Source organism: Notolabrus celidotus, chromosome 21 (assembly GCF_009762535.1).
Source record: "Notolabrus celidotus isolate fNotCel1 chromosome 21, fNotCel1.pri, whole genome shotgun sequence".
NCBI lineage: Eukaryota > Metazoa > Chordata > Actinopteri > Labriformes > Labridae > Notolabrus > Notolabrus celidotus.
This window is the reverse complement of record NC_048292.1, coordinates 24,534,131-24,560,980: the sequence shown is the minus strand read 5'-3', so window position 1 is coordinate 24,560,980 and position 26,850 is coordinate 24,534,131. Positions and strand designations below refer to the sequence as shown.

At 41.3% G+C, this 26,850-nt stretch overlaps 1 protein-coding gene and 1 long non-coding RNA gene across 4 annotated transcripts in view; one reads left to right on the top strand and one right to left on the bottom strand.

The window, feature by feature from the left end:
- The window catches only part of zgc:162331 (uncharacterized protein LOC793007 homolog), a 51,831-nt gene extending 28,276 nt beyond the window's left edge, over nucleotides 1-23,555 (top strand). The window contains exons 3-6 of one of the 2 annotated variants that reach the window (XM_034673184.1): nucleotides 18,594-18,785; nucleotides 21,029-21,182; nucleotides 21,289-21,474; nucleotides 21,688-23,555. In XM_034673184.1, coding sequence (XP_034529075.1) covers nucleotides 18,594-18,785; nucleotides 21,029-21,182; nucleotides 21,289-21,474; nucleotides 21,688-22,024 — 869 coding nt within the window. In that variant the 3' untranslated portion in view covers nucleotides 22,025-23,555. The remainder of the gene's footprint in view (nucleotides 1-18,593; nucleotides 18,786-21,028; nucleotides 21,183-21,288; nucleotides 21,475-21,687) is intronic. The other variant, XM_034673185.1, reaches the window with a different exon arrangement.
- Nucleotides 18,425-25,720, bottom strand: LOC117804810. 2 transcript variants are annotated; one of them, XR_004629257.1, is made up of 3 exons: nucleotides 25,588-25,720; nucleotides 23,667-23,806; nucleotides 19,161-20,556 (listed from the first exon to the last, which is right to left on the bottom strand). It is a non-coding gene; the product is annotated as an uncharacterized LOC117804810 (long non-coding RNA). The 2 variants fall into 2 exon arrangements; XR_004629258.1 differs by lacking the exons at nucleotides 19,161-20,556; nucleotides 23,667-23,806 and adding an exon at nucleotides 18,425-18,706.
- Between the last annotated feature and the right edge of the window lie 1,130 nt (nucleotides 25,721-26,850).

The window sequence follows — 26,850 nt, the reverse complement described above, 5'->3', positions numbered from 1 at the left end:
ACTTTAAGCTAACTGCTGGATCTCTAAGTTCGTTACTTGAAGCTTTTTGCTTCAAAAAAATCAATAACTTACTTTTTGCTTACTTTTGCATGATATTTTCACAGAAAAACAATTACAGTCCAGTCATTTCAGCAGAATCTGTTAATTAAAGAACACTCATTGATCAAATCATAAATTAGTTGAGCTGCTCCACCATGTTTCCTGGTAATTGAAGCGGCTCCCCTGAGGTTGCAAATCATTGTTACAGCAGAGGTTGTTCATGAAGCGTTCAAACGCAACACGTCTTTTTGAAACCTTACAGAACTTCCTCCCCTGTGAGCTCATTCCTGGGTATGAATTTGTATGAATCAATAGCCGTTTACAAAGCTTGCTCAGCATCATATCACTGAGAGGTCAGAGGTCAACTGTAGCTGTTAGAGGTTCAGTCTCCATGGGGTGGACTCTGTCTGAAACACTCCTGAATCTGTACTCTTGCTTACCGACTACAGAGATTTATAATCAATAAAAGCAGTGGAGCAGATGTGTGAAGGTTCAGCAGAAACAGCCCTAGAGCCTGAATCAAACGGAGCTCTCAGACTCCATCAATACAGGCCATGACTCATTATACTGCTGGTCCAGGTATCCTCACTGCAGCCTGTTCCTGGAAGTACATTGATCAGAGATCTTCTATCGATCAGGCTGTCCTCAGGTGCCTTTTATTTTAACAACCAGACATCTTTTGATACACTTCTCATCTTCTTTTCTCCCTCTCTCCTGTGAAATCAAAAGTGCTTAATGGTTTCTGAATAATCATTTTTTTCTCCAAGTAAATTTAATTTATTGGATTTATTTTTAGTCGTATGTTTCTTTTCTTAGACACGGCTTGATGTGGTGACTCATCTTTGTCTCAGATTGATGGATTTCATCTGGCTCTGTCGTAAATTCTAGCATGAATATCAATGACTTCATCAGAACTGAGTCAGACTCAGAATCTGTTTATTGTCGAGTAAGTTTTCACATACAAGGAAATAGACTTGCTGGTTTTGTTGCAAAGAAACAATGTACAAAAAAGTAGGACTGTAGGTATTTTCTCTTTGCTACGCTCAATACAAGACAATTCGAGTGTTAACTGCACAAATGAAAAATACACAGCATTAGGCACACACAGTGCACTGCAAATAATGTTCGAGGATTGATTCCTGTAACCGTTTGAAAAAAGAAATCAGTAACCTTTACAATCCAAAGCTCACTGTTTAAACCAGGGCTTAACAGAGATGCTCTCTTCTTTTGCTGCTTCAGTGCAAAAGGCCACTTGCAGAAGCCAGGGGCACTGCCAGTACACATTATGCAAAAAAGCAGGCTATGCTCTTTGTTTTGACAGCGACCAAAGCTACAGTAACAGACGGTTTTATGCAAATTAGAGTACTTTTTTAATGCCACTTTATAGAGTCAGGGGACCTTCTCACACTGTCCATGAATCCATGCCTAGCTTACGTGCATGTGTCACTGATGATACACAAACAGCTGTTAGCTCCTTGTTTGCACAGCTTTTGAAAGCTCAGTGGCAACAAAAATAACAGCAGTATAAAATGTTAACTTTTAGCGCTCAAACTGGGCCTAAATGCAAATAAGCTGATCAGGTAGACAGATGCTAAAATGTGAGCTTTTTAGTGACTTGATGAAACGCTTATGAGAATCTAAATTAAACAAAGATTGTAAAGCAAAGGGAACAAACCCAGTGAACTGTAAAGGAACAAACTGTCAGACTACATGCTGCAGAGTTAGCGTGAGAACTGAACAAAAGGTGTGAAGAGTCCAGGCTGGTGAACAGGACTAATTAGGGCAGGGCAGTCATATCAAACAGAAGGTAAAAACACACGAGAGCAGGGAGTACAAAACGACAAGCCACACTAGGCGTGAGAACAAAATAAAACAGGAAACACATCAATTCAAAGTCAGACTGAGACACAAATTGAAGCAGTGTGCCATACCGATGATAGCACATCTGAAAAGTATGACCCAGAAAAGATAGAGATGTTAACCTGTCAAGTGGTTTCAACCAAGTCTGCAGTCCAGTAAGGTCATACATACGGTGTGCACAGAGATGCTTTAAGCTTAATTTTAAAAATAGCATGCTAACATGACAGAAATTATTTTGTGAGCCAGGACCAAAGCCATGAAGTGCCTTTCCTTAAGCCACACTGCACAGCACTGTGGCTAACGTAAGTTAGTGGTTACAGTGAAAATGTACAGAAATACGATAAGTAAAGGGATTTAGCTTCACACACTGATCAATAAAGGAGACCAAAAATTAAAATTGAAGCTTAAAAAAATCATACAACGATGTAAATCTCTTGGTAGATATCCAAGTGCATCACTGTTGCTTACAGGAAGTAGTTAAGAACAACATTTACTGTGTTTTTGTCACATTGCTTCAAAACTCCCTCGGGCTACCTCCTCACAGACTTCATAGTGAAAAAGAAAGCAGGTGTAGCGCTGCAGTTGGTCAACCTCACGCTGATAATCTGGCGGGCAGCTGATGAGCAGCGGTAATTTTGGCTTTCGTAAAGCTGTAAGCCTTACCTTTAACACGGTAACACAATCTGATAACCTCGCCAGAGTGAGTAAGGACTGCTGTTAGTATTAATCCCTCAAGAGGCCCATATTAGTTGCCTTGAGGGCAGTCTCCTTCTTAATCTGGCCCTGCAGGAGTTTACAGGGAATCCTTGATGTCAGTGTTCTAATTTTCTTTACTGGAGCTCTCTTTGGAAGAAAAAAACAATGATGGACTCATGGCCCATGGAGTCTAATGGAATAATCTCCTCTCATGAAAATGAAGTGCAACGGTGTGCATCTGTCAGCAACAGCAAACAAGTCTTTGAGCTTCCAAGAGGAGAATTATCCTGAAAGATCAATACCAATGTTCAGTTTTAGATTCTTCTTTACGTTGAGAATAAGCAGCTTATTCTACGCTACGAGTCTCTTTAGACAAGATCGTCAGCCAAACACCTAAACCATAAATATAAAATGTTACAATGCCTCTAATCTGATTAGCGGACAGGTAAAGCCAATTACCTCTGTCTATTCCAGGCTATTTCTAGTGCCAGGAATCCTGTTAATGACACGCTAACACCCAGGTATGCTGATACACACTGTCACTGGTAATAGGTAGAGTTTAGTGTATCTTGAAGCCAATTACTTCTGTCTATTTGAGGTTTTTGTTTTTTCAAGCGTGGATCAGGGGACTTACTGACTGAAGTATCTCCTATTAGCACCTGTTCTTTGAAGACAGAGCACATATAGAGATGTCTAATAACAAGAAACGTGTATTTATTCTCTTAAAGATTTTTTCTTTGAGAAGAAATAATAAGTCTTGACAAGTTCATCAAATTACACTTTTTAATTTCTGCAGTCATCAACAACTCCCAAGACTTTCTGTGCACACACAATGTCCATGCAAGGACAAACACATGTGCAAACATGCAGTGCCAGGGGTATTTCTGTCATCAACACACACTATCGTCACTCCTGAGCCCTGCAAGCTTGGCGAGCTTCGGACAAGGAGTTCCTTTTGTCGCCTGCCCGTCAATCCAATATGGCTGCTGGCAGTGACTCAACTTCATTATTAACTTCCCACGGCTTAAAACTGCTGAACGCCTCCTGAACAAAGTCACAGAGGGGGAGTCCTAAATGGGCCTTATACTCTCGCTCTGGAGGTGGAAGCTGGATGGGAACAACCAAGGAGCAGGAAGGTTGAAAGGACAGAGACAGTGAAGACAAACACACGTCCAGAAGTCTGTTCTGAACCGTGCAACCTTGCAAACCCAAACTAAAAGGCTTATAATCATAATGTTCCTTTTTCATTCCTAGTCTCTGCCTTACAAACCTGTTCTACACTGTGTGGCTTATTCAAGCCTGTGCATTTAAAAACTGATCAGAAAGCCCTGAGCTGGTGTGGATCTGGAATTTTGGACTGATGTGGCTAAATAAGGGTATTTGACAATGGTGGCATGAACAATGTGTGCACATGATTAAAAGCCTTTATTTACCTTTTATATATCCACAAATCATATCTGTAAAATCTTTGAAAGTGTAACATACCATTCATTGCACCTCTTTAGTCATTCATGCAGCAACTATTGCTGAACTAGACGGCACATGACCGCATATGTGAACACAAAGGCCAGCGGCTTAAAACTGTATGAAATATTTGGGCCTTATAAACAAAGCTGTAGCAAAAACAACAAAACTTTATCATTAATTAAGTCTGAGTCTTCCTCTCTATCTTCCTAGTCCTATTGCAGTCAGTGCTCGAGTTTGGGTCCAAAGTCCAGGTCTTCAGTGTACAAGCCCAAGTCAAGTCACAAGTCCTGAAAATCAAAACTCAAGAACTAAATCTAAACAAAAGCTACTAGCTCTCTGTTGCAACATAGCCTCAAAAGTTTATTCTAACTTAAGTCCCACCTCTGACAAGTAAAATACCCAATCATACTTTAGGATTTGGGGGTGACACTTGGTTGTCCTATCAGATTGCCACCCCTGGCCTCCCCTCTGGATCCATCCTGCCCTAACACGGGACTTCCATCATATCCGTGTCTGGTCCGTCTCTGATCCACTGCAGTCCCACTCTGTGCTCTCTCATCCGTCTACACCAAGCGGCAACCTCCGGTCTAAAAATATGAGTCAATGCGGAAGTGTTAGAAGCTGCAGTTCATCGAGGATCCGCTTGAGGCCGGCTCCGGAAGTACCGGAAGTCACATACGCATGAATGGGAAAAAGCCGATCTTTACAGCAGAAATAAACATGTTTACAGCCTGGTACAAAAGACCAGTGTAGTCTGAATAGCTAATTTCTCGATGTCCTCTCACTGTGAGGGGGGTGAATTTTTTTGTAACGCGGCAATTTCGATTATATTTAGATTACTAGTCTTCCAATGAGAGGCACAGCTGACTGTGGGAACACTGCAGCTATTGGCTTGGAGGCTCAAAGCCCGCCTCTTTACGTCACAGTGGCTCGACAGAAGCAATATGGCTGCCTCTGCCGATTGGCTTCAAAACAGCGTTCAGAAACAGATGGGTGACGTCACAGATACTACGTCCATATTTTTTACAGTCTATGGTCTACACTCATAAGTTGAGTTTTCGGAACGCAGCACGGAGCAAGACCGCTGAGCAGCTGGAGTCATGTGACCAAGGTTTGCCCTAGGTAATTACTGCATTAATAAATATCCTCCTCCTCCTCTCCTCATCCATATTTTTTTTCTGGTCCTCTGAAAACCTCTGACCTGTTGACTCCAGGCCTGGCTCCGCTCATCATGACGGTTTGTTGTTGTAGTTAAGTGAAATACGATCTGGTGACAACACAGTGGGCCCGATCTACTAAAGGTTTGCCTGTATAAAAACTTGATGGCCCACATAAGCAGATGTACTAACCGGGAGCACTGAGGATTGCGTCTTTCAAATGAGCAAAATAGCACTCGCTATCCATTTAGCGTGTTTGCCTTCATGAACATGCAGAATACATGTAGATCATCAAAACGTGCAAAATACTGGGAGGAGATGCAAATGTAATCATTTAGCACACGCAATGTGATCTATCAAACCTGAAGCTGATAGTGGGCGGTGTGCACGTTTGAAAGGCAGGTGCAAACTGGCTCAGCGTTACGGACAAGTGGCTGCGGTCACTGTAAAGCTCATCATAACATCGCTTTACAACATACACATGCCCGCAACAGCGGGGCTTATAAGCATTACTACATTTTATACACACAGTTATGTCATTTTGAAGTCAATCAAACGGACATGAAGTCTAACAAACCAAGAGAACAACACAAATAAATAAATAAAACAACACAAATTCAAAGCAGTTCAGCACCACGGATAGCGACCGCATCATTCTGATACCCATTTTAACTTTTTCAACTAATGAGAGCACGTATGGCCACTGTATCAACAGCTATAAAGTTTAGTCAAATTGGCACAGCTGCCCACATGTTCACATACAAACAAAAAATCAATATGAAGTACTCGCCTACTCACCACTGTTTGGACGAGCCTTAAGCTCCGCGGACTTGTCCACGATGTGCTGTATGTCCATTTTCTTTGATCTGTCATTCTCAATGGACAACATGGCAAGTCCACTCAGTCTCTCCTGTCCCACCGTGCTCATCAAGGGGTTTTAATTAGTTTTAACTTGGTCAGAAGTTGCAACGGTGATGGGAAGAGTCAAAAATAAAGGAGGGCGGTGCAAACCTCACTGAATGCAAAAGTTACTGCTGGGTGGTTGACAATGAGCATTTTTGCCAGATCTGCAACAGACTTTTGCTTTGGTATCTGGTCCCTGAAAGAGGTTCTAAAAAAAGCAGTGGTCAGGGAAGGTGGGGGCGATGTCCCGACTGTAGTGCTCACTAAGCCGCCAGGCAGCTTGGTGTAACTCCTCATCTCGTGCTTGCAGCAGTGTGTTGGGGTGAATTGCCTCGAACATGTTCACAGTTCCATTTAAGCTGGTGAATCTTTGGGACAGTTGCTGGATAATGATGTCAAGACAGGCATTAGAAACGTTCACCCGAAAGTTGCTCTCTGCATCAGTGAGGCGACTGTCCTCATCAAAGTGACGCCTAACTTTTTCTGGCCCTGGTTGTTTCAAACGTGTTATCATTTGCACACACAGTCATAGTAGATCAACCCGCAGCATGCCCAGAAATAACACGTGCAAAATTATAATTTGCACACGCAAATTAGTGATCTTTATTTGGGATCTTAGTAGATCAGGCCCAGTGTGTTTTATTCTGAAAATAAACCTCTGCGTCTCTGATCTGACCTGCCGGATCTGAGACGCAGCTGGACTGCAACGGAGCAGATCCAGAGTTCACACATTAACTAGAATAGAAACCTGAATAGAAATCAGATCTGGTGCCGTGACGGATTCAGAGATGGACCGGACACAGATCTGGGGGAATTTGGCCGTAAGGGAAGCCTGAGACAGAAGAGGACATTGTTTCAGTGGGAGAGATTTGCACTCTGAAACTGAAAGTGCCTTATGGCAAAGTAAGTTAAGGGCAAAAAATTGAAGAAGCAAGACAATACTATCGTATCTACGTTCCTCTCTTTAAAAACAATGTCTTAAAGCTGACAGGAACCCCTGGTAAAGGCTCTTTCTCTGTCATTATAATCCGTGAAAGAACAAGTACCAATGAGTTCCATCCATCTGCTGTGTGAATTTTTAATTTCTTTCTCTACTTTTTTCTTGATACCACAAAGAATTTTAAATGACTTATTCCGTCAGAAACAAAGTGACAGCCTCTGTTGACGAGCACGCAAGAAAGAAAAGTGGAATATAAGATCTCTTGTCTCCATGGCATGTAATCCTGCATGCTCAACTCATTCATCTAAAGTTTTAGAGACCAATGTTACTCCTTGAGGCATGTCAGTGAGGATAACCTGTCAACAAGGGATAGGTAGCTTAAAATCAGTCCCCCCCTCCCCGCTGTTTTTAACTGGATAGACTATCCTCATTAGTTCCAACCAAAGCTGATGGTTTCAGGACAACTCCATCACCTTCAGGATTTAACCTTTGCCATGTGGTCAGTGTTTGGTCACACCTGAGAAAAAATCACTCAAATATGTGTCAACATTAATGACACTCTTTGAGCCTCTGGGGCTCACTGGAAACAGACACTAATGCACGGCCGAGACGACAGAGGTTTTCTCTGAAACACACCCACTGCGCAGTCAGAGGGAGAGCCTGGGGGGATTAGGTAATCATTTGTGATACGGAGCCTCGCTGAGGTGCCACAGAAATAGATCCACTGATGGAGAGGACAGTGAGTCTTGATGTTTGTTGGAGGGCAGATCACATAAAACTGGAGCAGCTGGAGTAAAGGGACCAAAAAAAAAAAACACTCAAGAAGAAGAATCAGAGCGAATCAGACAAGAACGCAAGGGTGAATGGAGATGAGGCAAGTCAGCAATCAGCCAACAACGCCATCAGACATTAACCTCAACTCAGACACTAAGTGACTGGTATAGTCAAACTCAGATGATATTTATTTTTAACCCATGTTATCCAAAACTGACCAGGCACAGGCAAAGAAGTATATTATCTCTGTCTGTTTGGCTAATAAGCTGCAGGGCTTCTTTCTTTTCTTGTTTCAGCAGCTGTTTTCAGAGTACATCTCATCACTGCTGAATATCTGCTGCTTTCACATTAAAAGAACCAAAGATAAAAATGTATCACTGATATAAAACTGAGTGTTTCAGTCATTTTTAATCCAAGAAGTGGAGACTTTGCAAAGAAAAGGGAAGTTTTCTCATCACATTCAGGTTACCAGCATTAAGCTAGCTACTGTTTTTTAAACAGTGTATCAAATAAATATGTGTAATATGAAATGAGGATTAGCATAGCCTTTTAGCATCTCTCAGTTCACTGGTTTATGATTTCGCCATACAACTGTCTCATTGCTTGCACCCTCTGTGTTTCCACCCAGAGAGCTTGATTTACTTAACCTGACAAGCAACATGAAGGAAGCCAGACCAAGGTTAGCAACTAACTGGGAAACATGGTGGAATATTTTGTTGCTAATTTCCTGCAGGAGTAGGTGGTGACCCAAACAGAGCTAAAATGAACGGGATGTCAGCTGGATCAATAAATAAACATATGATGCTCCCAGGTTTGCGTTATGAAGTCTGTCAGGTGATGATATGACAAAGTTCCTTCAATACTTTCTCCCACGACCTGCCAGGGACAACAAAAAGAGAGTACTAAAAACCACTAGATAAACACGTGGTTCGGATGCCGGTCTGGCAGAGCAGTTGAATCGTGCACCCAAAGTACAGAAACTACAAACCTGGCAGCCGGGGTTCCATTCCCTTCTTGTCTCTTTTCCACTCTCCTTCCAGTTTTTTGCTCTTTTCACAGAGGAGACATGACAGCCTAAAAAATAACACTAAAAGATGGTAATTACAAATAGTTGGTTGGTTCAGATCTTTACATCTTTACATCTTTACACTGCATCAAACATGCCTGTAGCATCTTTAAAAGTATGCTGCAATAGCTACTAAAAAAGGTAGACACATCTGAACATGATCTTTCTGAACTTAGATTTGTTCTCCAATCTAAAGCCCTTTCATATTCCCCGTTAAAGGCAGGATATTTACACCTCTGTAACACATGGCCTACAGTGTGATATCACTGAGTTGTGACGGCTGGACCAAGTGGTCCCACTGCTGTGCTGGCACTACGATAGTAACAGAGGCTTCAGAGAGGCCAGGTGGGACCGCTGTGAGCCGATGGAGCAGACACGATGGAACGGCACTACGTGTGTGTGTGTGTGTGTGTGTGTGTGTGTGTGTGTGTGTGTGTGTGGGTGTGTGTGTGTGTGTGTGTGTGTGTGTGTGTGTGTGTGTGTGTGTGTGTATGTGGAGCTCCCGCTATGTGTTTACCTTTCGTGCTCCCACAACACCATGACACAATGTGAAATGATTCACTGTGACACCAAAGTGGTGCCATTGCGAGATCAATATCAATGTGAAAAGGCAAAATGACAGCAGGACCTGGTTCTCACCAAGAAGAGAGGGTTGCATTAAATACAAATACTGATAAATGGAGCTTTAGCCATACTAAGACTGAAGGCTTGGATAGCTCACCCTCAGTAGCACCCTAAGTCACTCAAATTCCATAATGTATTGCACTTCATCTTCATCAATGCAGCTTTATGTCAACAGGTACTCCCTTTAATTGCTTGATAAGGGTTTATGATGTTATAATGAAGAAGGTCTTAAATTTGGGGTCCATGAAGCTGCAAGTAGACGAATCGTCACCAAGCAGTTTACTAATCCAAGGATGTTGTGTGAGTACAGCCTTGTGGGACCTCAGAGATGACAGAGACAGTATGTGCCCTCCTATAAGTGTGCATCCAGCGAGTGTGTGTTTGTCTTGTTCATTCATTCTGTGCATGTGAATGTGTGCGTCTGAATCTTTAATGCAGAGAGCCTAATCTTTATTTAATCACAACCTGTTCTGAGTGCTTCCCTGACAGAGACGAGCAGGAGGGTTTAATACAAGAATACAGAGACTGGATGTTTGGTTAGCGGTGTTGGGTTGCCAGGTTTGGTGTTCCAGAGGTTTTCTTGCACCCCGTTGGCTGCTGTTGGTTTTGATTGGCAACCAACTGTTTCCACAATGACAGAGGGGCTTTCTGAATGGGGTCGAAGCAGCAGGAATGAGCAAATAAAGCATGGAGTCAACAAGAACATATCCACACAAGGCTGACATAGTGCCCTCTCTTTGTGTGAAACACACACCGCCTGCACATTAATATAGATTCCACTCACAAACACACTCAGCCCAGCACACTTTACCAATCTTTTTGGCATTATTTCTATTTTTTATTGATGCTGGACTCCATCGGGGCAGCTCTGTTTGTACTCTCCACACTGGCATCATTGTTCCTCGTCTCTGTTGACGTGCAGGGAGGAGTGGGTTTCTTAATTGTCTCTGGGTTTAGTAACGTTGGGGACGAGTTTCCTGCCGCAGCATAGCAACAGCCAATAAAAAAACCAACTCAGCTTGAATCTTAAAACACACTGTCACGTAATATGTTCAATATTTCATCTGCCTTTATGGAGGTAAAGGCTTTTTCTTGTGGCTGTGTATGTGTGTGTGTGTATGTTTGTGTCTTTGTGTGTGAGGATGATTAGGATCAGTCTGGATGTACATTTTCAGAAAACACTGTTCATGCACAGTATACATTACCCAATGTGCTAACAACCTTTACTGTTTAGGTTAATTTATAGCACTCTTATTAGCATGCAGCTTTGGCAAGGAGCTATTTTTAATACAAATGCTCCATAAAATCTGCTGTATTCAACCTGCCTAACATCAGACAGCATGCAAACATATCCACCAGCTGTATGTAGCAGGATTTGCTGGGGTGTGATCAAGCGGCAACCTCCGGTCTAAAAGTACAAGGTCCAACGCGGAAGTGTTAAAAACTGCAGTTCATCGAGGATCCGCTTGAGGTGGGCTCCGGAAGTACCGGAAACCACATACACACCAATTCAAAAAAGCAGATCTTTACAGCAGAAATAAACATGTTTGCAGCCTGGTACAAAAGACCAGTGTAGTCTGGATAGTTCATTTCTTCATCGGCACATACTGTACGGTGGGGGGGGGGGAGATTTTTTTCTAACGCAGCAATTTCAAAGATATTGAGATTACGAGTCTTCCAATGAGAGGCACAGCTGACTTGATTGACAGGCGGGAACAGTGTAGCTGTTGGCTAGGAGGCTCAAAGCCGCCTCTTTACGTCACAATCGCTCAACAGCAGCAATATGGCCGCTGCCGACAGTTGGCCTCAAAACAGCTCTTCAGAAACAGATGGGTGCCGGCACGGAAACTATGTCCATATTTTATACAATCTATGGGTGTGATGAGCTAGCTCGTATAGGCCTCTGGTAATAATAGTGGAGCATGTAGCTGCTAAAGAGTAACATGCTATTATCAAGATCTGGTAGGGACTGAAACAGAGGACCAAGTGCAGTGACTATGGGACTTAAATTGGCCTCAAATAAGAGTGTTAATGTGCTGATGTTGCTTCATGTCTGCTTAATATGGAAAACTGCTTGCTAGCATGTTTGCTACATTATCTGAAAAAACCAAGGACAGTCAGTCTAACTGAAATCAACTGTTTGTTTGTCGGTTACAACAAACATATGTGCAATGTAAATCAATGCTAGTGTTAACTGCTAGCATCTGTTATTCAGCTAGAGAGCTAAGGATCTGCTCAGCTGCAGCAAATTAATCCTTAATCTTTGATACCAATCACAACATCCCGTCTGCCCATAATCTTTAGATACAGTGTAAGTTTGTCTTACATGACCCTGCTTGCACCTAGGTTAAAACTGCATCGTGGCAGATTGGATCCCAAGAGATAAGCACATGGGATCTTATTCCCCAAACCGCAGTAGTGGCCTTGGACTCATTTGACCTCAATCATTAAAGTGTGTAAATGGCAGCGCATTCAGATAGATCTATGAAAGGAAAAAACAACAGGAAAAGTAATCAGTGTTGGCCTATAGACTGTACCAAAAGATGGATAACATGATACATCCCCAAAAGTAAAGCCAAAACCATAAATTGTATAAAACGTGGAGACAGTCAGTGATTAAATATATTGGTTTCTGATGACACATGAGGCTGAATGATTGCGGTTGCAGTATTGGAAATGCTTGCTCCAACTACCTTTCAGGAAATCTAGAAACAGCCTTAGTCTGCTTGCAAGCAGGTACAACGCGCCCACCGCTAAATCTACAAATGTATGCAGAACTCTGAGCGTTAATATTATCAAAAGGGATGAGTACAGTTGCTAATAGCTGTATGTACCTGCACATCAAAGTGTGTGTGTATGTGGCACTCCTGCTGTGTGTTTACAAGCCATGCCTCTTGTGCTTCCGTAACCCTGTAATGCAATGTGTAATCCCACACTGGGACACCAATATGAAGCCGTTTCAGGCTGCAGTGTGTATGTAGAATGGTGTAATGATGGCGTTGCTCTGTTGAAGAGTTGCAGTGTGTAAGGGCCTGATGTACCCAGGAGCAATTTAGGGGTTAGTGTCTCTTGCCTAAGGGCGCCTCTGCATGTGACTATGGGAGCTGGGATAGAACTGCCAACCTTCTGATTGAGAGACGACCCACTCTACCACTGAACCGAAGAAGCCCCGACATGAAGAACATTTCAACTCCCCATGGATATGTTTCCTTCTTTTTAAAAAATCATGTGGACATTAAATTTTGACTATCTAATGCGGTGACTCAGTTTAATCTCAGCTGGATTTGCACAGACTCTTAGCCTTGATATTCAAACTCCATTAGACACCGAACATTAAAATGACAGACCGCTTATACTTTGGTTCACCAATTAAAGCTGCAGTGTGTTGAATTAAGCAGCATTCAGCAGAACAGACTTAGTAGAAATTGAATATAATAGTCATAAGCATGTTAAGATTAGTGTCTAATCACCTGAATATAAAAATAATTGTGTATCTGTTGACTTAGAGTGACCCCTTGCATGGAGGCCGCAATCTTGCACCGCCATGTTTGTACCTTAGCAGAACAGACAAACTTTAAGAGGAAGAGGAGAGTGGTTGTTGTTGTTGTGCCCAAAAAAACCCTGGATACACAATTTTGACAATAAGACTTGAAAAATGGAGGATCATGCTTATCATGCATCACAGGAGTTTTGTGTTTTCGAAAGCAACCCTCACCTCAAGGGAGGAGTGAGAATTATCGCTAAGTATTCCCATTTCTACACACTGTACCTTTAATGCTTTTGAAATCTGCCTGTTGTTATGAATTTGTGCAAAAGATACTCCCTGTGACAATGACAGCCAATTAAAGTAGCAATTAAACTGAACTTACCATGGAATATCTCTAAGGTGAAAGTAAGTAGATAACTGTGCAGACCTGTGTCATGTGTGAATCTTTATGAAAGATAATTATAATTAAATACAGCTGCTGCTGCTGCTGCTGCTCCTGCTGCTGCTGCTACTGCTGCTGCTGCTGCTGCTGCTGCTTATAATATAAGGGCTGATCAACTTTCCAGATAAAATTTAGATCCTAATTAAAACACATAATTATAATGCAGCAGTATTGCATTGCTTTCATTCAAATGCTAATTTATAACCCTGAATATTCTTTCACCTGCAGATTTGTATCTCTCAAATGCAAATGATAAATAATATTTCAAGAAGTTTTGTTACACTGAAACAAAGGAAAGTGCTGCATTTGGAAAATAAGAGAGATGGATTTACATTTCTGAATCTAGTCTCCACTGAAGCTGAGGTGTCGGGCTTTCTTTTGCACACTATTAAGAAGAAACACCATTTCTTTTAAGCACTTGTGTGCTAGATTGATAGTAAGATGAAAAGCAGACATAATAAATGTTTTTGATCATGTGAATACTTTACAACAATTAAAGGATCAGTTCTGTTATACCTGTGTTAACTTATAACAGTGAAAATAAAGATTAGGTTACAATCATCTTTGTCAGTTATTTAAGTTCAAAATAATCCTAATATGAGTGGCTGGGTGAAGCCTGCGGGGAGCAGAGAAATCAAAGAGGTAACATTCCTCGACAAATGTGAATCAAGGCCAGTGTAACGTGTGAGAAAAGAAATTGGTGTTTTAAGAGAGAAGTTTTTCTGGAATCTTTTGCAGCTTTCGGGCACGAGAACATCTGGATCTCCAGATGTTTCAGCCTTTTCAGCTATTTTCTAAGGTGCTAGATGCTGGATAGACACACTAATAGCATCTGTAAAAGGTCTCTTTAGGGAAACAGGATGGCTTTTAGTTTCTCCTTTAAAAAACAGAGTCAGCCTGTCCTTGTTTCCCTGCACTGTATGCTTTATGCACGTGTCTGAGTGTGTGCCCTGATGTGTGTATTTGTGTGTTTGTTTAGAGAGAGGGAGGGTACACTGTCATCTTCACACGGGATCACGGGATCCTCTCCTCTGTCTGTGTCTACCGCTGCAGAAATCCTCCCATCTGTCGCTCCTAATCAGCAGAGAGCAGCTTGCATGTTCACAGGGTCTTACATGGGGATGACATCCCTCTCTCTCTGTCTCTCTCTGTCTCTCTCTCTCTCTCTGTCTCTCTCTGTCTCTCTCTCTCTCTCTCTCTCTCTCTCACTCTCTCTCTCTCTCTCTCTGTCTCTCTCTCTCTCTCTCTCTCTCTCCTCTCTCTCTCTCTCTCCTCTCTCTCTCCTCTCTCTCTCTCTCTCTCTCTCTCGCACACACATACACACACATAAAGATTACTCTAATACTGACACAGCAAAGCAAACTGCAGCATCACATCCCTTCTGACCTTTGCTTATTAAAGCATCGTATTAGCAGAGTCATGCTTTCATATATTTATTTTCAAAGTAAGATCATTTTTAAAGCAGAACTACATTTGTTCTTTTATAACTCATAGAAATGACTATGTTCAGTGTAAAGGAGTCTCTATTAGTGAAAGATTGTTATAGCGTTTTCAGCTTATTTTTTGTTGTGTTGTGATCACAATGTGAGTGTTTTGGATTGTGGGCTTGATGGCACTGCTGATAATGTACAGAAACTTGTCCTTCTCTCATGTGGACTCCTGCATTAATATTGTGGATTGTGTTCATAACACTGCAAAAAAACTTCATCATTTCATCCTCTTACTTGTCTGCATCATGCACCACCCCTGACTAAAAGCACAGAGTTTATTCAGAAGTGAGAACCTGTCTTATACGGACAATCACTGACTATTAACTCTCAAACTTTACCATTTTGAGAGTGAATATTTGGAAACAGTGTAGGGTAGCTTGTTATATTGCTTCAAATTGAAAAAATTAATGCAGCTTTTAAAAAAGTAAACAACTAATGTCCTCGTGACTGTTTGATTCTGGCAGGTTAAGCGTACACTGTGCAAACTGAAGCCAATATGGACAGTTAATAATAATAATAATATTTATTTTTGTAGAGCACTTTTCAAAAAACAGTTACAAGTGCTTTACATGGGCGGCAGTTCATAAAATCACACAAATCAAGATAAAACAATGAAAATAAAATGCTTTTAAATTATATGAAAATAAAATGGTTAAAGTAAAATAAAATTCAGATAAAATCAGGAAAGGCTCTACGGTAAAACTATGTTTTCAGAAGAGATTTAACCCTCCTGTTATGTTCATTTTTCTGAAACAGCAATAATGTTCCTGGGCCAATTTGACCCAGGGCATATTAAATTATCCAAAGGTGTCAGAACCCCAAAAAATCCCAAGACACATTTTCTTTAATCTATTTTTTAACTGCATGACTGACCATTTAAATCAAGATTTAATCCATTGGTGTTCTTTAATTCTCACAGATCATGGTTCAAAGAGGATAACTCACTCATTTTCCATTAAAATTTATGGTAAAACTTTTTTTAATGTACATTGAAAGCCCTAAATATAAATACAATAGTTTTACATGACATAGATTTTTGTTTATTATATTTTACATTTTTAATGTTTTTGTTTTTATGAAGTGATGTTGATAAATTAACACGACACCTGCTGCCCAGATTTTTATGCTGCACTTAGCTGGTTTGGAAGGCATATATTGCCTAAAATAGACTTTAAAAGGAGGAGGGTTAAAGGAGATCACTGACTCAGCAGATCTGATGTCCTCGGGCAGATTGTTCCAAAGTGTCGGACCCCTTTTAAGTGTGCAACTGGTAGTGAAGTAAGGCCAGATTACAGCTTGATCTAGCATTGTTTGTTGTGCAGTGTCAAGGGGGACCATCATGGCCCAATTAGGTGCTCCAGACAGGTGGGTGTATTTCTGGCACGATAGAAATTTGATCAACTGATAGTTTACTCAAACAGTGAAAGCAGAGCCACAGGCTGATTCCCTAACTCCAGAGCTTTTTGTCGTGATTGCATAAAACGGTAAACAGACAGCACCTGAAAGCACCATGGTGACACTCTGCGTGATGGACAACAAAGATACACACCTAGTCATAGCATTATGGACATAAGGGCAAGCTAATGCAAACTATGTCAACAACTCTACCATTAATCCTCCCTGAATAAAGCTTCTGCAGTTTTAATAATGATGACAGACGTGATCATGACTCTTACTGTTACTCTTACTGACTTTGACTTTAGTCTGTAGGTGTTTTGAACGGAAACTTTATTGACAATTGTAATATGTCTGATTTAACTCACACAGTGTGAGCACAACATTTTGAGTTTTAGTTGTGTGTAGTTAACAGGACAATCCTACAGTGTGAGTTCACTTTCCACCACAATATTTTATGTATTTATTTTTTTAAACAAAGTTTATTTGTGAATTTTTCAATGCAACAGTAATAAATCACAGTGATGACATATATTGATTAATATAATCCCCCACCACCCCCCACCCATGGTATCATTTAGAGGGAATACAACTTAATATCAAAACATTACAATACAATGAAATAAAAACAAATGAATAAAATAATAATGATAAAATAAATGATATGAAAAACAATAAATCAATTGAAATAAATACATAAAATATATAAAGTGAAATGTTATGGGTTAAAACAGTACACCATTATCTAGGGCATAAGCAAGCACCGAAACACACAAAAGAGGGGAACAGCGGCATGATCCAAAGGGGCATCTCAAGGGTCCTTGCAGTTTGATTCATATGCCTCTTATTACTTACAAAAGTATCAGAGCTTAAAACATCAACATGACTACCACAATATTTAAACAAGATGCATTCTACCACTGACTTGGCTAATTAAAAACTGACAACAGACATTGCATTTGCTCCTGTAATCAAGCCAGAGAGTAAATTTGTAGTTTCTCAAGCAAAACTTTGAATTTTACACTCATGGTTTAATAGATGAGGTATTTTCTTCATGCATCTAAACGTCCAACATATATGAGTCTATGAAGTGAGTGTTAAAACCCTGCAGTCCCAGAGACAGGCCAGCTAATGACTGTCATCAATGTTTATCTTTAACCCTGTCAGTCTACCACAGTCATCATATATGACATAACTGTGCCACAGTGCAGAAATAAACCAGATTTAGCAGCATTATAAACTCCATTTGAGTACAATCTACTGAATCAAGCTGGATGATTGGAGCAGTTAGTGATGCTGTAGCTTTGCATAAGATTTCCTCAGAGCCCCAAAAATCCCTGCAGTGTAGTCTAACAATAGCTGCTGTATCACGAGACTCCTCTGAGGTACTTGCTTATTGTAGCATGAGGAAGATAAAAATAGCGTTAGCTGTCTCTGTGTCTATCTATCCAGTGAAACTGCTCCAAACAAAAATAACAGACTTAGATCAGTGTGTGTGTGTGTGTGTGTGTTTGACAGGAAAGTGCGGAGAGACAAGAAAGAGGAGTGTGACGGATAGAGAGGGAAAAAGAGAGCAGTTAGAAAGATGTACAAGGAGAGAGTTAACATCATTTAGATCTCTGACATGGTTTAAAGTTCAAGTGGCTGCAGTGGAGTCTGATAGAAGTAAATATACTCAGTGGCAGGCTGAACTATCGTACAGAGTTTAGGATGTGACCGAAAGAGGACCAAGATACGACAGGAGTTCTCATTATTTGACCAAATATTGTGATCTTTGACAGTTTGTTGATTGTTGAAAAGGACATAATGGAGTCCAATAACCTCGACCTTTCTAAGCAACTATAGAAGAATAACTTGCAACATCCCTTAATACAATGACTGGTTCTTACTCTTCAGCTGAGAGGTATTGAGAGATACAATATTATGTTAGATGCCTCCTGAGGTTCTGATGGGTAGATCTTGTTACTTTGCCAAATGGCCAGGCTGGCTGTTTGCCCTGTTTTCAAACAACTATGCTAAGCTAACATGGCTTCAGCTTTTTATTTTCTGAGGGATATAACGGTGGTACCAATCCTATCAAATGATTTTCAGCAACACAACCAAAAGGTTTATTCAACATTAGGTCAAACTGTTGTACTGATCAACTCTCACTTCAGTCTTCCATAATTTGTCCTCTTCTGTGAATCTCAAAATGTTCTCCTGATCAGAGATTTGACCTCCTGTTTTCTCTCTCCTCTCCTCTCCTCTCCTCAGGTCTGTCCTGCACCCCTGTCCTGCCACCTCGCCGGGGGTCCTTCTACGTAGAGAGCGGCACTGGCGTGTCAGTAGGTAGCTTGTTGACCTTCTGGTGCAGAGACGGATACCAGCTGGTCGGCAGCGACAAAATACAATGCATTGTCAAGAAAGGCAAAGCACAGTGGAGCAACTACCTGCCCGTCTGTGAAGGTGAGACGGCTGATTTTGACTGAAACTCTTAATTTACAACTACCTGAGGTTCGCTTTTTGATACATGGCAAGTCTAGTACTGCAGATCAACACAGTGGCCATGTTCCTCTGACATTCAATAACACCATCACTAACGTCAGGTATATTTTACCCAATATGATATACTTGATAAAAAATTGTTCTCATCAGAATACATTAAAGTACAACAATACATGGCAAGTTGAAGTACTTTTCTTCTATTTCCCAGCATACATGTCTCATAAAACAAAAAAAGATATTACAGGGGGGGGCTATTACAAGGCTCTAAAATTAGTGAAAAATTAGGTAATCATTTATGAAAGAATTCCTTAAAAAATAATAATAATGTAGCAGGGATCTTGTTCTTTGGTCCACCCATTTCTCAGACATTTGAGCCTTGTCCGGTGAAGGCACAGTCTCCCTGCATGACTGACCAGTGTGGGAGAGATAATACAAAAATGGAAATTTCTTTGAGAGGGGACTATAAAATGTGTTTGACCATATGAATTCCCTTGGACATTACCACTAAGTGTTATTTATTCATAACCATTACACTAAATGAGGATTACATGTAAATTCCAGGACGACTCTAACTTACCCTTTGCCTTACATACAGTCGGTACAGGCAGCTCAGTAGACATGACACATGTGTCTTGCCTTCCTGTCCGAGCCTTTGGGACAGTCAGCATACCTCAGGGGTGATAGCTGTGCATGATATGGGGCATTAAATAAAGTGGTTGGAACATTGTCCCCCTTGAGAAGTAATAAGATTGATTAATTCAATTAAACACTAACGTCAGGTAAAATCCACCCAAAAATATTGTATACTTAACCACTAACGTTGGGTGAAAGTCACCCAAACACTGGGCTACTGAAAAAACAGAGATTGAAACCGGAAAACACGCCTACCTCTGATGACGTCAGTGAGCAGACTGTAGTAGAAGCTACCTATAAGGACCCATGCAAGTCAGACATCAACAACATAATGAAAATCACATGAATACAATCGCGTGGGTGAAATCACCCGACGATAGTGTTCTAGGTTTAAATGAGACACTGCTTTGTTCCAGATTTGCCAGACGTATTATATAAGGCATTTTATGACTTGTACAACGTGCTATAGCTACAGCTCATGTTTGTATTGATTAACTAACTTTGAGCAAAGCAGTAAGTGATGATAACAGCATCTAAGGATCCCCACATTAGGTTTGAGAGTAAAGGAAAAGGGCAGCAGTGTGAAGATGGTGAATAGCTGAATGGTAAACTGCCTACAGGTTACATATCAAGCATCACAGAGCCGTCATACGCGTATCACCTCTTACGTGCTCGAGGAATATTTCTTTCCTTTGCTGTCAAAGTTCAATCATGTCATGTGGAATCAGTATCTTTCAAACTAGAGAGAGGCAAAAAGACTGAACCTGTACTGCCAACAGGAGACAGAGGAAATGTCACGAGCCCTGCTCAGGGAAGATAAACTTTCTTAATCCAGAAAGTGTTCTGTGGAAGACCTCAGCCGAGTGTAGTCAAGGTTTAAACAATCACCTTTCATTTCTATTTAGCCTTCAGCATCAGAGTATCGTAAATCCAAGTTTCTCTCAGACTGAATAAAAAGTGGATGTAGTCACCAAAAGGTCATCCATCTCCTGATGGACTGCCAATATAAAGACCACAAAAATTGGCATTATGGTGGAAGCCAACTTGTCTCCTGTAGCCAGAAGTGACTGTGTTTTATCCCCTTCTTTTTGTCTCCTTCCTGTAAGAGAGTATAATTTACAAAATGAGCGTCATGCTGAGTTGAAGAATTGAAGCTTGCTGTTGAGATCATGAATTATTTAGTTACATGAGGTTTTCATACACTAAGAATAAAGGTAGTTATTCTGGTAGGTTTGTACAGAAGCCGACTGTTTTAAGCTACCGGTGAAGTGGCCCCCTACTGGCCATTAGGAAGAATGCAAGTTTAGCATAATTTATTACTCAAATTTCTTAGTAATAATTCTGTTACATACTTCATTCTGATTGGTCAAAACTTCTTATTCACATAACCACCAGCTCACTATGTATTATCCCTCACTCAGTTGCGTCTCTTTCAAACCACTAAACTGTCTCCACTTGTTTACAGTCTAGCTGTGAGTTGACAATGACCTGTAGGCCGGTGTTGAATGGTGTTGATGTGATGATATTGATATAAATGTAACCTCGTTCTATTGTTATTCCTCCCTCTACAGCTATCCCTAGACCTGAGGACCGTGGTCTGAGAGTAGCCGTGTTGGCTTCGGTAGTGAGTGGCATTGTCATTCTTGCCATGTCTCTGTCCTTCCTCATCTGCTGCCTGCAGGAACGATCTGGACGGGAGCGAGCAAAAAAGGAGGGACGGAGCAGGTGAGACAAAGGAGATAAATACCAAAAGTAACCCTGTGTATAAAAGTGTGTCAGTCTTCATCCCTCGTATATGAGAAGCACTGAGCTGAAGCCGTCTCCTCCTCAGGCGCAGAGATAAACGTGCGACCCGACGCAGTGAGTGTTGGCTGGAGAGAGAGGAGGGTGAGTGGGAGTCTTTCCCTCCTCCAAAGATCTTCCATCTGTCTCAGAGGATGAACCCACGTCTGGCTCCAGACAGCCCGCTTTACCTGACTGCAGGACTCAGTGGATACGAGAACAGAGGATACCAGAGGTAACATGGCAGCAATAACACCACAGACAAACAAATATAGCACAAAGGTCTCATATGAGTTTCTATCTGTTTTACAACAAGATGAAATGATGAAGTATGTCAAATTTGGGTCTTGATACATATTAAGCAATGTCTGTCCTATACCAGCTCGAACTTTAAGTTGTCAGATGCAGAGCTTATGTCTCCTTCATTTCTTCTCCGTCTTTCTTACAGGAGCCAGGAGAGTTTGCTGAAGGCCTCCATGCCCGGACTCTACCGCTCAGAATCTCAGCTTTACCCGCACGTCGTCCTGCAGAGAGTCCCAACTCCTACAGCGCCCTCTGCCCCCTCTGCTCCGACTGCACCCTACTATATGCACGTCCCTTCATCCGCCTCTGCTGCCTCCACACCAGCCCACACGGTCGCCCACAACCCGCATCACATGATGGGGCAGTACCCCACCCCGACATATCCGCCCAACCCCAATACAGCTGTGCCCACATACCCGCACCCGACACCAGCGCCTATCTACCCCAACCCGATCCCCACACCGCAGCGCCCATGGCAGTAGCTACACCTACCAGCTTCCATTTGTACAAGGAACTGCGCTGCTCCTGCTGCGGACATGGAAAGAACAGGAACAGGAAGTGAACGGTGTCACAGGCATGATTTTGAGGTGTATGAAGTCTCTTCAGATCAATGCGGACACAAGAAGAAAGTGTAGAAACGGAGATGCAGCCTGAGTAGAAGCTCCCCCGTTTTACTGCATGCTTGCTGGACTTTTCCTGGATTTTGATGCAACAAGTACTGAAAACTCTAGACCTTTCCCTGCAGGAGGAAGCCTTTTGCGGAAGTCTTGCTTTATCTTAGCCTTCAGAAATTACAAGAAAGGTCCAAGTAGCCAGTCGACAAGGGAACACAGAAAGTTTGACTTGAAAGTGTGACGTTTATGGAAGAATAAACTCAAAGATACAGGACTTTAATGCTGCCAGTGTTGGAGCAGCTCTACAACTCAGAAGTGATAATTTACTAAACAGCTAATAATATTCCTATCAGCTTTCCAAAGGTGGACAAAATCTATTCTAGACAGATGTATATAGATATATTTTTTCCTTTTTTGCTAAAGACTTAACGTACTGTTCCAAATCTCACAAATCTGCTGTGTAGTGAAAGGTTGCTGGTCACTTTAGAGTGCTTGTAAACTTTGTAAAGCAGACCAATGATACTGAATTGATGGGTAGGAAAACACTGTGATTTAAATGCCACTGTTGCTGCAACCACTGAAAACATTGGCTTTTGTGCTCTGAGTGGATTTGAAGATAGTATCATTTAAGATTTCTTCACTTGATGCTAATTTGTTTCTCCGTTTTAACTGCTGTTACTCATCCTGTAACATGTTTTTGACTGAAGCTTGTTTGTTGGTCAGCAGTTCGACTGGTAAAGATGTTGACATAGAATATAAATGACTTAGAAACTGGCGGGAGGTCGGACTCAGTCGGATAATATTTGGAGAAATGTTTAATGCATTGATGCATTTGAGTGGTTTGAGCTCTGTGGAGATTTAGATGCAAAATAGATTCTCCATTTATAAAGAAGCTCTTGTTTGATGTAACTAAGGCTGTCAGGAGTTACTGTGAGGCCGCTGTTTGTCTTTAATGCACTTGAATCTGCACAGAAACGCACTGATAGGTAAAGACTGAGAAGCTTTTGAACCATGTATTCACTTAAAGTCTCTAAACCTCTGCTGCAGTTTTGCACCTTCACAGAAGACGTTGCTCCTAAGTTCATCGTTTCTTATGAAGTGATCTAAAACCTTTGTTTTCTCCTTCTCAGATCATGCATCATAAACTGTCTCCATGACCTATCTTCCTGTTCAGGCTTTAGTTCACACTCCAGCTGTGTGAAGATGTCTTTATTCTGAATAGAAGGACTCGAGTAGACACACTAACAAATCTGCACTTTACATTTTTTGAAAAGAGGGAGGGGGGTGTTATAGCTGGGGCTGGACAGTCCTGAATCTTTCTCTTATTGTAAACTGTTGTAAAATATTGATAAGACTGCCATTAAAACTGAATAAAGAAACTTTTGTTTAGTTGAAAAGTTCAGCCTGTGTTGTCAATGAGCTGGTGGAACAAAAGGAAAATAGATAAAGGGAGAGAGAAAATAGAGGGTATAAATCATCACAGTGTTGGGACAGTTGAAAATGAGATGACCTCGTTTGGTGGCTGGACTTCAGAGGCTGAAAAAGGAATCTCAGACGGTGATCGCAGTCCAAGGGCCAGGAAAAAGAGACAAATGTCCAAATGCTCTTCTATTTTTTATCATCCTCTTCATAGTTGGAAAAGGCTGCAAGCTGTTGGAGAGTAATGAAGAGTCACATCGGGGATTTTCCATAAAGTTAGAGGACTCTGATGTAGACAATAGATTGATTTGACAAACACAATCTCAGAACTAATTTGTGATCATGTGATGAATATATTTGCTTCATACGTCCAGCTTTCAGGCATTCCTGTGGTGCCAGTATTCAGTGTGAGATGACCTCTTTCACACATCGTTCAAAGTCCAATCAACAACTTAGAAGCCACCATGTGATTTTCAAGGGTTCTGATAAGTCTCCGTTTCACTGTTAAAAAATAAGCTACAGAGAGGCTTCACTTTGGCTTACTTCAGCAGTATGTTACCAAAAACTCAAATCATTTTCTTTTGATTATTGAACCTGCAGTAACAGGTCTTTGTCATGAACTGGGGAAAGTGAGACACAGTTTTGGACCGAAGAGTTCTAACAGTTATCCCAAAGGAATAACCATTAAAATGGTGACAATTAGAAGGGGAAAGGGATAAGACAATAATATTGAGGCCCCATAAACAAAACAAAGATCATTCAAAGGGAAACAAAATTACTGCGTCTGAGCAGCTGATCAGAAACTAACTCACAGGAATTACTGCTCATACAAAAAAAAACAGGTGACCAGGGATGCTTTATCAGAGAACACTAACAGCTTGGGGTTGAAAGGAGGCCCAGTGACAACGACTGCTCTATAGAAGAAGAATGTGGTGCTTATGCTGACACACACTACACTGAGAACTCATGCCCAACCTCTCCCTACCTCTGAAGGTGAGCTAATGAGTCACAGGGTACTGGAGCCCAAGGCTGTTTTCGACATCACCTACTATACTAGCAGTACATACTGATTTGGCCAAAATTCAGTATGTAGTAAGTGAACAAGATCAAAATCTGCACTATGCCAAAACACCCCGGATGTCGTACTGATTCGGGAAAATTTCACAGTATGCATCAGACCAGTCTCCCTCGTGTACTGTTTCCCACAATGCACAGCTCTAATGTTACGCTTTTTAAAGGGGGAACTCTGTTTTTAGGCGCCATGAAAACTATTAATTGCCATGTAAACCACTTCTTAACTTTTTAAATCATAGGTGATGCTAAAGAAGCAGTTTTGCTACCAGCTTGGTCGTTGTTTACTTCCGCTTTCAGAAACTGAAAATCCAGTGACGCCTGGCTCAGCATCCTGCAGACCAGATCCAACAGAACAGTCATACTACAGCCTACCTTCAAACAAAGTGTGTAGTATACTGTACGTACTGCATACTACATTCGTAGGTAATATGATGCAGGCGGTTTCGATACTGGCCCAAGAGAATATATATGCGCTTCCCACACCTGCTCCACATCAGGGGCCATCAGGCACACACACCTGACCCTCACCTGATGATTACATCACCAGAGTCAGAGTGGCCAACCTGAGAGTCTCTCACAGTCTTAAGTTTGCAGACATATCAGCATCATGGTGATGATTTGTAAAAAGTGAAATTACCACATTTATCAGGTTTGTTCTCAAGAGGAGAAAGCAGCTTCTAATGCATTCCAGGGAGTTTAGAAATCTGAAGACTGGTTGGCTTTTGTGACACAGAATCAATCCTATGTTGCTTAAGATGAAATTTTTGATCAATATGAGATCATTGGCAGCACTTGCATGCTGATGTGTTTCCAGAGAAAAAAACATCTTGTCTGTACTACTCAGTCTACAAATGTAAGACTAACAGGAAACTGAACACTTCTCATACTTAAGTACAGTCTCACGTGTAAATAGAGATTAACATAAACAGTAGGCTTACTGTGCTCAGAGTCCAAGGGATAAAACATCCAAAGGAAAAATAAAAACAAGGTCCAAAGGTGAAATCACAAGGAGCCATGAAGAGAATTATGCAAGGAGCAAGGGCTGATAAAAGGTAAAATCACATGGAACACATCCACAGGAGTGTCAAAGTTAGAAGAAACAAACTGAAGACAAGTCAAAATACACTGTAGGTAATCAGGGACAGGTGAGACTGATCAAACACAGGTGAAAACAATAAGGATGGGGCACATAATCACAAAGGCTGGAGAAGAAACAAAGAAGAGATGTAGCTGCACAAGACGGGAAGAGGAAATTGAGTCAATGCAGGAACCAGAGCACAAAATTGAAAATTATGTATCCATATTGCAGCGGTCTGTAGGAGTTAGAAGGTGTAGAAAATGTGGTGAAAACAACTGCTGTGATGACTGTGAGGTTCAGAGTGGGCAATCGATGCGTCCTCATTGTGAAGGAAACCATTCGACAGGCTCTGCACTGTGCCCCAATAGAACAAAGGAGGAGAAAGGGAACAGGGGCTGAGAGTGTGTTACGCTGAAGCGGAGAGAACCAATGAGGAGGTGGAAAAAGAAGAAGAGTGAAGAATGCTAGAAAACACATCAGCATAGACAAAAAAACATTTTTGTCTTTCAGTGCAATGGTCATTAACTGTGCACTTCACACTGAAGGGAAATCAAAGAGGAGTAATATAGTGTTGGACACAGCCAGACCAGTCCTGGACACTGGGGACATTACTGAGGAGGAAATAGATGATTCACTTAGGAAGAAACTGTGCAAAGTCAGGCAACTGTGTCTATGTTGCAGAGTGATAATCTATGAAAAGATCACTTTTCCTGATTAATAGTTGAAATGAAAGTAAGTCTCACTGTAGAACTGATACAATTCTGCAACTGGCGGTAATGCAACAACAATGAATGCCAATGGGCAAACACAACAGAAGAAGAAGAAGAATAGAAGCTGCACAAGAGGACCAAAGTGACAGCATTGACAAAGTAACTCATGATAAGATGCACTAATAATCAGATAGAAAATATAAATTAATGAATGACTAACTGACAAGGATACTAAATGACAGGATGAAACCAAAGAGATGATTGAGCTGTAAATCATGTTAACATTCAATGAAGCTGTCTAACAGGTCATGTGTTTGTTTGTTTTTGAGTAAAATACTCAAAGCTGTAAACAAACGTTGAAAATGCACTGGGAAAAAAACACGGTTCACACATTTACAAGAGAGAAGATGTCA